Raw genomic sequence first — 14213 nt, forward strand, 5'->3', positions numbered from 1 at the left:
ATTGCAAAGATTTTTGTCTTCAATCATGAATTCCAACCTGTTCATATCTATGTTTTTTTAAGCTGCTTTATTTTTAAATATATTTGAACTAATGAATGTCATTAAGGGAAAGATTGGGATGGGGAAATACTGAACACCGAACACTTTCTTGCAGCAAGGTGAAAGGTGCTGCTTTAAGTCTTTAGATGGTGACATATCTAATTAGAGCTAATGACATGCAAATGAGTAAAGCTCTTGGGAGCAGGCTGGTGGGACATCATCTCACTACAGATATAAGTGGCATCTGTGAAGCCTGATTTTAGCAGCAGGCTGGGCTTTGGGGCTCTATTTGTAGGCTTGTTCATTTTAGGTTGTCACATTGCTTTGAGGGCAGGGGAAGGAGATGACAGCTGTTTTGTCTTTCGTCGTTCATTGGTCAATTACGTGTCAGACACAGTGGAGAGTGCTTTTTGGAGCACTGTATAAGTAGACTCTATTTTTTTCCCCCTACTTGTCTTGTGATATGAAAAAGCAAAACAAGTATATTAGCATAATATAAGGCTATTTTAAAAAAGGTTCCTTAGGATACCCAAGCAGTGACCCATTCTGTTCTCCTTTATCTTCAGAAATTGCCTGTTTTCTACCTGGAGTGATGAATGGCATGCAGAGTCACCCCCAGAAACCATTTTACATGGTTGGTGAGAAGGTGACCCTTTCCTGTGTGGGTGGTATGTCCTTAGAAGGCCCTTCAACCTTCCTCTGTGGCTCCAGCCTTAAGTGGAGTCCTGAGCTGAAGAGTGCCCAGTGTGTGCAAAAAGGTGGGTAGCTTCTGTGTCTCTTCAATGTCACTTGTGCTTAGACAGGTAAGAGTCCTTTTGGTGACCATCATGGCATTGCATCAAAGTACGTCATTCTCTCCATCTGACTCCCTAGAAGAATGAGGTCAGTGTGTAGACTGTGGAACAATAGACTAATGGCATGTAGGGACAGCAAGGATGGCACAACAAACTTCACTCCTCCATATGAACGAAAGGCTTTTTATTGGTTAGAGTGCCAAGAAAATGAAGACTTTCTGAAGGCTGATACTTGATTTCCTTCTGATTTTCTAAATTCAGAGTCAAGATGATAATTTATTTAAAAATTGAATGTTTATTTCCAGACTGTCTGTTATTGATATTAAAGTGAAAATTTATAAAAAATTATTAAAATATAAACATACACTTATATTTAATACTGCAAGGTAGATATCATTCAAGAAAGTCTTGTGGTTTGTAAAGTTACTCTCCGTAAGGATGAAAATTAAGTTTACAGGAAAAAAATCAAAGATGAGAGCTTGGATGAGCTCAATAGCTGGAACATGGTTTATTTAGTATCAGAGAGGTGGCATCTCTAATTCTGGCCATCTCATGATCAGGGCACAGGATTCAATCACTTGATGACCAGAGGTCAAGAGAATGGGGGATCCAGGCTTTAGGGTGAGGGTTTTGTAGCTAAAGATGGGGGAGGAGCATGAGGGACTTGGAAGAGTAGGGAGGTCAGCTGTTTTCCTTAAAGAAGCCATGTGGTTGTAGAATCTGTTGTTTCCTTCTACAACCACTGGTTTCTGGGTTTGAATCAGCATCCTTTCTTCTGAAATATCCAAATAGCTGTTGCTTCCTGGGACTTTGAGTTTAGTTTCAGGTCCTTGGCTTTTGGTGGGAGGTATGAGTGTGGGTCTTTTTCTGTTCCTGGTAGTGGAAATCCAGCAATCTAGCATTCTAAATCCTAGTCACATTCAAACATTATTTAAGAACCTAAAATAAACTGCTTGTGTTGGTCCACATCTTTAATTCCAACACTGAGATGCAGAGGCAGGTGGATCTCCGTGAGCTTAAGGCCAGCCTGGTCTACATAGTGAGTTCCACAACAGCCAGGGCTATTTAGAGAGACCACATTTCAACAAACAAACAAACAAACACCTTAAGCAGAAAAAATAATTTAGAAAGATAAATTATGTATTTTCAGAGATTTATTTAAAAGTCTCTGGAATTTGTTTATTAAAAACAGATTGTTTTATTGTACATTAACAAACATAAATACATTGTTTAATAATTTTAAAAGATATTTTTTTTATTTTATGTGTATGCATATTTTGCCTGCATGAATGTAAGTGCACTGTGTTTGAGCCTAGTGCTTACAGAGGCCAAAAGAGGGCATTGGATACCCTGGAACTGGAGTTTAGTACAGTTGTGAGCTGCTATGTAGGTGCCAGAAACTGAACCCAGGTCTAGTGTAAGAACAGCAAGTACTCTTAACTGCTGAGCTATCTCTCCAGCCTGGAAAGATGCTTTTAACAGTTATAACTGAGAAAGAAGGAAAGCTCATGTACATTTTACTTTCCATAATATTTCTTTAGTATAAGTTTTTACTCAGTGCTGAAATCTGTCTGTTCTTATGAGGATGAAGTACTAGATTTCAAGATGAACACTGCTAAGTGAATTAGACATTTACAACTGAGAACAGCAGGCTTCTTGGAGCCCTGTTCCATTGAATATAGGCTTGGATTGTAGTGATGCATGATAGTAGAGAGGAGTGGAGCAGATGAATGGAGTGCCTTCCACATCAGCTTTCATGTGCTCTTTTCTCAACACATGAGAAAATAACTGCTTTTATTACTGTGTCCCCTATCGCACAGATATTGAGTTGTGTAAAGCAATGCACCTGTATCCATGATTTGAAAATGAAAGAGAACAATATATACTTAATGAGGATATAATTCTGTTTCAAAGGAAATTAGATAGTTTTTCTGCAATGTTTGCTTCTGTCATTTTATGGCATAGTTTAGAATGAAATTTTCTCTGCTCAGTAGAAAATGGCATTAATTAAGAATATTTTATGGACCCATTTATTTTTCTGAATATGTAGATAGCAATAATCACACTTAAGATAAACCTATGGCAAACAAAAATTCCTATGTTTGTCAGCTTTCAGGGTTGGTATTTAAAAAGTCTGCTAAGTGTGGGAGTGGAAAAATGGTTCAGTAGGAGGAGTGTTTGCTGCATATGCACAAAGACCCTAGTTGGGAATCTCCAGCTTCCATATAAAAGCTGGGCATTGTGGTGTATGTCTTTAGTCCCATCACTGGGGACATGCAGACAGTTGCATGCTGGCAGCTGGCTGGCTGGCTGATCTAGCCAAAATGGTAAGCACCGGGTTCAGAGTCATCTTGTCTCAAAAAATACGGCAGAAAGGCATAGAAGATACCCTGAGACTGATCTCTCACTTCCACCTATACACACTCTTGCACACACACCTCTAATACACACACACACACACACACACACACACACACACACACACTGTTAAGTAATAAGCAAATAAATTACTAGCCCTTTGAATATTTAATCCTTTAAGAGTTGTGCTAAGCACATGAACACATACATATTCCATATACAAACACAAAAGATCGGTTAAGTCGCAAGTGAATGAAATAAAGACTAGATCTTTCAATATTTAGTCATTAAAAATTTTGCTAAGCTATGCATATCATAAGATTCACTATTTTCATCATTTAAAATACACAGATAATGAATATTAGGCCCACTCTTCCTGTTGAGCAGCCACCACCTCTACCCATCTCAAGTTTTTCAGATAAATGTGCTTTGATCTAGCAAATATAATTAAAAACATTTTACCAAACAACAACAAATTTTGGCAGTGTAAAGAGAAGAACTCTTAACAGACTACTGACACTAATGTGTTAGTTCAAACTCTGTGGAAACCAATTCAGAGATGCCTCAAACAACCAAAACTGGAACTACCATAAAACCCAATGATATCACACATCTGATGGAATCTAAGTCATCATAGGACATAAAACCTGCACCTCCACATTTATTATAGCACTTGTAATAGCAAAATGGGGTCAGCTTAGATTTTGACCAACAGATGAATGAAGACAATGTGATCTATCATGCACAAGACATGTACAAGATCAAACCAGAAAAAAAAGTTCTAGCATGCATTGGGGAGAAAGTCATGGAGTCCCACTGATAGCTGAGGAACTAGGTAATGGAATCACCTATCGGGGAGCTACTGTGTGGGGTCAGGTTTCTTCAGGCATGGAGCCTCTGAGAGGCTACCCATGTCCCAGTAAATGGCTAAACATTCATGTACATATAGGCAGCACTAAGTGAACTCACTGGGTTGACAAAATAAAAGAGCATATGAAGTTTGGCAGGAATTAGAATGTGTGTCTCTGTGTGTGTGTCTGTGTGTGTGTGGCTAGAAAAATAATTCAAGGTGGGGGAGAGTGAGGTGTAAGCTTGATACTTTAAAAATATTAATATTAAAACACAATTAAAAATTAGAACAGATAGAAAATGTGGTATATATACACAGTGGAGTCTTATCAGCCTCAAAGAGAAACAAAACTGTATCATCAGAAAGAAAGTGGGCGGAGCTGGAGATCGTCATATAAACAGAAAAGGCTGAAGCATGTTTTTCTCTCATATGTTCAATGCACTCTTTTTTTTGGGGGGGGGGGGGCGTTCAAGACAGGGTTTCTCTGTGTAGTCCTGGCTGTCCTGGAACTCACTCTGTAGACCAGGCTGTCCTAGAACTCAGAAATCTGCCTGCCTCTACCTCCCAAGTGCTGGGATTAAAGGCATGTGCCACCACTGCTCAGCAGTTCAATGCACTCTTAAAAAAATCTGTATCTGAGGCCTGGTAATGTGGCTCAGCAGGTAGAAGCACATGTTATACAAACCTGATGACTTGAGTTGATCCTTGGAACTCAAGTAAAAAGTCAGACAGAGTAGTGAGCATCTGTAATCCCAGCATTCCTAATATGAGATGGGAGGTCAGGGGTCAGCTATCTGGAGTGTGCAGTACAGTAGAAACAAGAAACCCTTCCTCCAAAATCCCGGTGGAAGGAGTGATTTACTTCTGGAAGTTGCTCTCTGAGCTCCATCTAACCACACACACACACACACACACACACACACACACACACACACTCATACACACAAACTCACACACACACACACACACACACACACACTCATACACACAAACTCACACACACACACACATACACACACATATACACACATACACACAAACTCACATATACAGACACACACATACATACACCCACTCACACAGTGACACATATATATCTGTATGTACATACAAATGACAACAAAAACAAAAGCAACAGTGCTAAGTACGTATGGTATTAAAGTGGATGACTACTTAGAGGGAAGAAGGGTACCAGCAAGGAGAGGAAGGCAGTAAGAGAGAGCAACAGAGGACGTAATATAAGCAAAGTACAGTATATGCATGAATAATGATATCATAATGAAATCTATTCTTTTATAAGCTACATTAACTAATTTTCTTTTACTTTGATAAAATACCATGACCCAAAGCAGAGGAAAGGGTTTGTTTGCTTCCAGAGGGAGCGTCCATAATGGTTGGGGAAGGATGGAATTAGGTGACAGGAGTTGGACACTTGCTGATTACATCACAACTGTACCCAGAAAAGAGAGTGAGACTTGGAGGTGGGGCTGGGCTAAAGTCTCAAAGCCCACCTCTCCTGATATACTTCTTCCATCAAGGCTGTACCTCTTAAAGGTCCTATAACGTCCCCAGACACTGCTACCAATCGCTCAAATACGTGATCTTATTTAATATGTCTTTAATTCAAACTACAATATGTGCTTATAAAAAATAGAGAACCATTTTACTTTGGAATCATTTTAGATCTCAGAAAAGTTGCAAAATGTAGATTTTATATACCCTCAACGATCTTCATTTTTTGCATAAACTGACATAACATAGTTGATGAAAACAAAGAACCAGTGGTACACACACCTGTGTCCTAGTTACTGCTCTATCGTTGGGTCTCTTCACACAATGTGACACATGTAAAAGAAAGAAGTCAACTGGGAGTCTAGTTACAGTTTTAGAGATTTAGTTCATTATCATCGTGGTGGAGAATATAGCAGCAGGCAGGCAGGCAGGCACGGTGCTGCAGAAGTAGCTGGAAGCTTCACATCCTGATCTGTAGCAGGTAGCAGAGTGTGTGTGTGTGTGTGTGAGAGAGAGAGAGAGAGAGAGAGAGAGAGAGAGAGAGAGAGAGACAAACAGAGACAGAGAGACAGAGACAGAGAGACAGAGAGAAAGCAACAGAGAGACAGATAGAGAAAGAGAGGGACAGAGAGAGACACAGAGCATACAGAGAGACAGAGAAAGACAGAAAGACAGAGTCTGAGAAACAGACAGAAATACAGAGAGAGACAGACACAGAGAAACAGACAGAGACAGACCAAAGACACACACACACAGAGACAGAGAGAGACAGAGAGAGACAGAGAGAGACAGAGAGAGACAGAGAGAGACAGAGAGAGACAGAGAGACAGAGAGACAGAGAGAGACAGACTGGTGTGAGCTTTTGAACCTTAAAAGCCCACATCCAGAGACAAATCTCCAACAAGGACATACTTCCTATTCCTTCCAAACACTCAGCTTTCAAATATATGAGCCCATGGTATATGTGTGTGTGTGTCTGTATGTGTATGTGTGTATGTGTGTTTCTGTATATGTATGTGTGTGTGTCTGTATGTGTGTGTGTCTGTATGTGTATGTATGTGTGTGTGTCTGTCTGTGTGTGTGTGTGTGTGTAGGGTGGGTAGTCTTCTTCAGGCCACTGCACCTACCATCTTAGTGATCTGAGGATCTGAGACAGGGAGAACTCAACTTTGAGGCCAACCTGAGCTATATTTTAAGACCCTGTCCCCAAAGCGAAGAAAACAACACAACGAGACAGATGGAGAAGGAAATTGTGCTAGGACACTATAGACTAACCTGTTATTCAGATACCATGCTTCTCCCTTGTGTTATGTTAATTTCTAGTATCTGATTCAAGCTTCTGTCTCTCACTGGGAGTGACACCGCATCAAGTCTTTAGAGAATGTGACTGCTACTGAGATGTCTGTGGAAGACATGCTTCTTAACGCCACCATTCTTCCAGTTTTGTGAATGTTTTCACGGGATGTTATTATCTTGTCTAACTTGCTTATATTTTTCACAGTAAGGAACATATGTATTCTATAATTTTTTTCCTTCTAAAATCAGTGTGTTAAGGTACTTGCTGCCAACCTTGATGACCTAAGTTTGGTCTCCCAGTGCCCAATGGTTGGAAGTTATCTTCTGATCTCCATGCGTGTGCCATATTCATGTACACACTAAATAAATAAATTCAGATAAAAATGAAAAATAAAAACCACCCATGATTGTCTAAGAAGACTATTTTTATAATATACTAAATGACTACCTCATTTTATGCCCAAAAGTTTGATGTCAATGATTTTCATTAAAATGAAGCTAGCAGAAAGTGGGAAAAAAATGGGTGTTTTAAGACTTCACATTGCCAACTGCCTGAGCCAATGAGGGGCTTTCCATTTACATTACTGTAAGCTACACCAAGGTGCTTACTTGTGAAAATTCAAATAATGGTTTGTTTTTAAAAAAGGGTTTCTAGATTCAAAACAGTGGATACAATATTTTTAATGTCAGCAGCTCCAGACATCTTGAGAGGAGGCCACTTGAACATTTGCATGTGAGAGGCTATAGCCCTCTCCTTGGGGACCAGAAATTTCTCCAATATAAGTTATTGTTAAAAAAGAGTATTTTATTTAATGTATATGGGCATTTTGTCTGTATGTATATATGTCACAAGGATAAGTGATACCTACAAAAAATGGAAGAGGACATCACATCCCGTGGAATGTGAGCTTCTGGAAGTTGCGAGCTACCATGTGATGCTAGGAATCAAACCTGGATTTTCTGAAAAAGCAGCAAGTGATCTTAACCACTGAGCAATCTTTCCAGTGCTCTAAGTTCTTTTTTGTGGTTTTATGACCCATGGTGGGCTCAGGGCAAAATGCAGTCTGAAAAAAAACCAGTTTATAAGGCTCACCTTTGTGAAGGGAACCTGATGTACTCGCCATGGATTCAGACAGATGCGAGCTTAACCCTGCATAGGAAGATTGGAGCTACTTGAGAAAGCATCAGTCTCCAAACTTTTTGACCCTTAGGTTTTTCATCTCTTGCATAGGCACTTGTCAGCAGGGTTCAAAGTCAAAATGTGTAAACAGTGTATGATCCATTAGCCACGCCTAGGAAATGGTACCTGTCATCACTGCAGCTCTTTATAGAGTGTTCTTCTGTGGAACGCTTTAGAGACTTATTGTTTATAAAAATATATAGCATATACATTTATGTTTTTTACAAAATTATATATTATATGTTAAATGTTATATTTATTATATTATGTACAATATATACTATATGTTATAATGTTAAATTATATATATGTATTTGTTTCTTTTTTTTTTTTTTTTTGAGACAGAGTCTTACTGTGTAGCCCTGGCTGTCCTGGAACTCACTTTGTAGAAAGAGGCTGGCCTCAAACTCTGAGATCCACCTGTCTCTGCCTCCCAAGTGCTGGGATTAAAGGTGTGCTCCAGCACTGCCAAGCTATAATATATATTTTAAAATGTTATTATTTACTGAAATTAAAAATTTTCTTTTTCTATCTCCTAAATATGTAAATACAACTTGTTCAGTTCCCATAGATTTTTACTGTATTTTTTTAATTGAAAAATATTTTTTATATACTAATCTGATCACACCTCTGAGATCCTCTATACTCCTTATCCACAACTCTGTGCCCTTTCTTTCTCTTTGTCTTTAGAAAACAAACAGGTAAACAACAACAAAACCAAACAAACCAGAATTTAAAAAAAGAGAAAATACAAGAAACACACACACACACACTAAAAACACTCAACTGGAGAACATAATATTTAAGTAAAAGATCAGTAAGACAAAAAGAAAGTACTCTAGCAAACAATATGAGACAAGTGTCTACAAAGCTACTATTGAGTTCATTGTGTGTTGGCCTTCCACTGCTGCGCATGGAGCCCACTCTGAAGTGTGGTCAATGTATCCAGTGAAACGCCATTGGAGAAAACGAATCTTTCCTTTGGAAGCAGATATCAATTGGAGATAGTTGTTTGGTTAGAGATTAGAGCTGTTTTCCTTTAATTTTTAAACTGAAAGCAGATTTTTTTTTGTGCACTATGTTCTGATTATGGTTCTCCTCCAATTCCTCCTAGATCCTCCACACCGTCTCCTCCCCCCAGATCCACATCCTTTCTTTTATCTTTAAGAAATCTTTGTAGTAAAGCATCCCGCAGATTCTGATTCATCAATTCTATGGTAAAGCAAGGCGTATACTGTAATGATCGTCACTCTTAAATGTTTCTTTTAGTCACCAGCACTCTACCACCAGCAGCCCCTGCATGCCAGCCCTGGGAGAAACTGCAGAACTCAAAGTGTGTCTGTAAAATGCCCTATGAGTGCGGGTAAGCTCTGGCTTTGCCGCTCACTTTTCTGTTTGATTTTATCCGGGGTAAATGGGGATGGCTCTGTAGAGCTTATTGAATTGAAGGCATGGTTTCCAGAGAGCTAAGTGTCTTTTGCATCTTAATCTGGCCCACTCCTGCCTGTTATAGTTCATAGGCTGACAGCCACCGTATTAAGCAGAATGATAATCTGGAGGAGCGAGGCACGGAAGGTCCGCTGGAGCACCGCTTGTTCTCTATATAAAGTGAAGCAAAATGACAGAACTGTCACCTGAGGATTTAGAGCTTTAGAGGATTAGGCTGAAATTCCCTAGGGACATAAACGTTTAAAAAGCAATACCAATAGATTACAGAGCAGCTGCTTTTCTGACTCGAGAGGCTTCCTTTCCAAGTCTGCATTCCAAGAATGCTACCAATTTCTGGCCACCGATTGCAGAAGGGTTTGTGAAGAAACTCCTGGAAGCCAGTGTCAAAGTCCTAGCAAGATGCAGGTAGTACAATTAAGTGAGGAGGAGGAGAGGTTGACCAGCAAAAATGTGATGTGGGCAGAGTAAAGTGCATATAATAGCCCATGTGTTTATCCACACCCAGGCCCGAAAGAGGGAGAAAGATATTTATGAAGCATGAAGACAGAGAGGGCCCCAAGGAGACAACTTCTAAAGAGGAGCAGACTCCCTTTAGGGACTTGAGAGGTATCACAGGTATAAACCAGAGTTACCAACAATTCCCAACATTTTCTTCCATGCTTAAACCTCTTCAGCAGTGCTCTTTGGCAGTGGAATTGCTAGAGGTCTTTTCATGCCAAACTTCCAAGAAGATGAGGAGCAATGAAGAGGGGTTTGGGAGGATGTAGGAGACATTCAGTCTCTGGACCATTTTCATTTTTAAGATTAAGGACTTAAGTTGGTGTCTTAGTCAGGGTTTGTATTCCTGCAAAAAACATCACAAGATGTTGCCAAGAAACAAGTTGTGGAGGAAAGGGTTTATTCAGCTTACATGTCCACACTGCTGTTCATCACCAAAGGAAGTCAGGACTGGAACTCAAGGAGGTTAGGAAGCAGGAGCTGATGCAGAGGCCATGGAGGGTGCTGCTTACTGGCTTGCTTCCCCTGGCTTGCTCAGCTTGCTTTCTTATAGAACTCAGGACTACCAGCCCAGAAATGGCATCAGCCATAATGGACTAGGACCTTCCCCCTTGATCACTAATTGAGAAAATGCATTAGAACTGGATGTCATGGAGGCATTTCCTCTAGGGAATCCTTTCTCTGTGATAACTTTAGCTTGTGTCAAGTTGACACACAAGACCAGCCAGTACAGTTGGTTCACCTTTAAGATTCAAAATAGCAATTTACTGAATACTCTGTAGTTGCCATGCTGATTAAAATCCATATCTACTTCCTGAATGAACAGGGGGGCAATGGTGACTACATCTCATGACTCTGAGTATGCAGAAAATCAGTGAACTGTTCAAGTGACAACTGTGATCAGTCCAGATGCATCCTTCTTCGAGTGTCTCAACTCTGGGGTCACTCACTGTCTTATAGCCATTATTTATTTGAATCAAATTCTTTCTCTTTCTAACTCCCCACAATATGTGCCCCTGCCCCCCAGCTAGTCCTCATTCTGTCATGTGTAGGCATTCAAGGTGTTGGATGCCAATATCAACATATCTTTGTAAAGTTTTTGCTTTTAAACTACTCTAAGTAGTTCTAGCCAAACTTTAAAGAAACAGATAAAAATTATACCACATATATAGTATATATATACTATATATATACACATATATATACTATATACATATATATATGTATATATATATATGGTGTCTATCTATACCATATATATACCTATAAATAATATATATATATACACACACACAATATTTAGGTCTAGGTCAAAGAGGAAAAAATTAAAACTAAATAAAGTATGTGAATGTAAAATCTTTCTGTCCTTTCTGTCTAGTATATAAAATATGCTTTGAGCCCAGCAATGGTGGTGTGTACCTTTAATCCTAGCACTTAGGAAGCAGAGATAGGATGGATCTCTGTGAATTCAAGGCCAGCTTAGTCCACAGAATGAGTTCTAGGACAGCCACAAATACACAGAGTTGCTCAGTCTCAAAAACTAAAACCCAACAATAACAACAAAATAGTTCTGCTCTCTAAGACTTTTACCTATAACAATACTTTTCATATCCATCAGTATTCAGAAGTGGAATGTTTTCTGGGGTGGGGTGAATACGGGAGTTAGCAAAGAGTCTGAGACAGGTCTTGTATGTCCAGGTTAGCCTTGAACTCACTGTGTAGCTGAGATGGGCATTAAACATCTCCTTCTGTTTCCATCTCTCAAGTTCTGAGATTATGCATGCCACTCTGGGTATATTCCCAGTTTAGGAAATATTTATTTTTAAAATTGTATTTCTAAATAGCTATATTGTAACATTTTTAGTAACAGTTGTTAAGAAAAGAAAAATAAGATCTTTAGTGAAAATATTTTTAAATCCTTTGTAAGCACAGGCACTTCCATTGGGGGAGTTGGGCAGAGGGTATCACACTATAGTACAAGTGGAGAAGTCTGAGGACAACTTGCTGGCTCTCCTTTGCCACTATGTTGGCTCTGGGGATCAAACTCACATCATTTGATTTGGTGACAAGAGCCATTGTTCATTGAATTATCTCATTGGCTACACAAATATTTTTAAAAATAACACTGAAGGGGCTGGAGGGATAACTCAGTAGTTAAGAGCTCTTGCTCTTCCAGAGAACTCGAGTTTGGTTCCCAACACCCACATCAAGCATTTCAAAACTATGTGTACCTCCAGCCTCAGGAGATCTCACTCCTCAGGCCCGTAGGCACCTGCACTCCTGTGAAAATAAGCACACACACACACACACACACACACACACACACACACAGACACACACACACACACACACACTCACGTACCACACAGAGTTAAACATAATAAAATAAACAAAAATAGCATTGAGAAACTTTCATCTTCCCTTGCTTCCTTAAGGGTTTTAGTGAGCAATGCTGAATTACGGACTCTGAGGGCTGTTGAGCTTGGAGGTTAGTCATTACACATGATCTCTTGGGAGTGTTTGGTCTTTTCTGTTTCCCTTGGTATCAATCTACCTACAGTTGCTGGCAGAATTCAGCTTCTCATCCAGTTTACTGCATTTGGTCTGTCTGAGAGGAAAATAAACCAGCACTTTGTTTCCGGACTTATAAAACTTGGAACACCAAAAGAGCAGACACAGTTTTTGTGGATGTTGTTGGATTGATTACATGTAGGGTTGTAAGCACAAAGTCTTGGTTTCCCTTATCTTTCTTAGCTTTGAAGAAAATAAATCTTGTAAATAATGTATTAATATACTCCTTTTCAGATCCTCCTTGGATGTATGTGCCCGAGATGAGAGAAGCAACCGGATTCTGTCTCTGACCATCTGTAAGATGCGTGTTCTCCACTGTCAAAGAAGAAATTATACTCTTGTTGGCAAAGACAGCTGTACTCTGCCTGCTTTGACTGAGAAAGCCTGTGGTGCCTGTCCAATATGGAGCAAATGTGATAGTAAGTAGCCTTTCATATTTGTAACTGGAAGAATGCTAAGACAGCAGTGCCAAGAGTTTCAAGTAACGTAGTTCCTAGTTTATTAGCAGATACATAGAGATGTCAAATATGTCAGATTGGCTTGACAGGAAACTGCCTCTTATGTTCTTCCAGGCTTCACTAATTCTCTTTCTACCTTTGTGGCGTGCAGGCATGCTAACAGGTAAAGCTGCCCATGCAGATAAAATACAAATACAAAAATTAAGGGAGAACAGAAGAGTTATATAAAAATATCTACACTCACATGCATGTGTATGTGTGTATGTGGGCGCGCACGCGTGCACATGTGTGCACACACACATACACAAATGATGGAACAAAATAAATTTGAATATTTGAGTCAGATACTACTCTGAGATTAAGGACAACCTCTCCTTGTTATAAGGGAGTTTAAAGAGTATTAGGTATTAAAAATATGAGTGCCAAAGTGACACTTCTTGAAATAATCCAAAGACTTTGAAGGGAATAGACAAGGGACTTATATTCTCAGATTGTGATTCAGTATCAACTAGGATATGACCAAATAGAACTTAGCAATGATCCTCAACACTGCCAATGTTTTGGGGGCATATGGTGAATAGGAAAGGGCCAGGCTGCAGGAACCAAACTTCTGACCTGGGTTTCTTTATGTGTAAATGTGGAAACTGAACTACATGGTACATACATCTTCCAAGTTCCTCCTTCTCTGTCCTGTGTGCCCCATAGTGACCTCCCCACTTCCCTCATCAGTTGTGGTAGGATGGAGATGTTTGCTCTGGTCCCATCCAGCTTGTTTTTGCTTTACTGTTCTCTGGTTGACCTTGTTACATTTCCCCTGGAGGACCTGGGCGATGTATTCCCACCATGTCATTCTCCTGCTTTCTCCTTGTTTCTGATCAGGTTTTATAAGACAAGCACCTTTTGAATGCCATACTTTCTCTTTTGAATAATTTTTTTATTCTTTTCTTTCTCTGTCTCTGAACTTTGACACTCTAGTCTCTCCTGAAACCATCTTACTTGGTCTGGGGAGCAAAAAATTATACTTGATTTCTGACTCACAAAGATGACAGTCTCTATGAGGAAAGAGATGGAGAGCTCCTGACTTGGATAGACCTGCCTCATGTGTGTCTAGCCAGTAGAAAGCCTGGCACGAATTTTCCAAGCCTATTTATTCTGAGTGAAGAAAAATGGCCCCATTTCCTGATCTTAATGCTCTTCCAGCAGATAGT

The 14213-nt window shown here is 39.6% G+C and overlaps 1 protein-coding gene across 1 annotated transcript in view; it reads left to right on the top strand.

Moving 5' to 3' along the window:
• The window catches only part of C7 (complement C7), a 59655-nt gene that overhangs the window by 44334 nt on the left and 1108 nt on the right, over positions 1-14213 (top strand). Inside the window, exons 15-17 of the mRNA XM_034523255.2 lie at positions 606-797; positions 9299-9392; positions 12782-12966. Coding sequence (XP_034379146.1) covers positions 606-797; positions 9299-9392; positions 12782-12966 — 471 coding nt within the window. The remainder of the gene's footprint in view (positions 1-605; positions 798-9298; positions 9393-12781; positions 12967-14213) is intronic.

The sequence above is a fragment of the Arvicanthis niloticus genome, chromosome 19, assembly GCF_011762505.2.
Source record: "Arvicanthis niloticus isolate mArvNil1 chromosome 19, mArvNil1.pat.X, whole genome shotgun sequence".
Lineage (NCBI taxonomy): Eukaryota > Metazoa > Chordata > Mammalia > Rodentia > Muridae > Arvicanthis > Arvicanthis niloticus.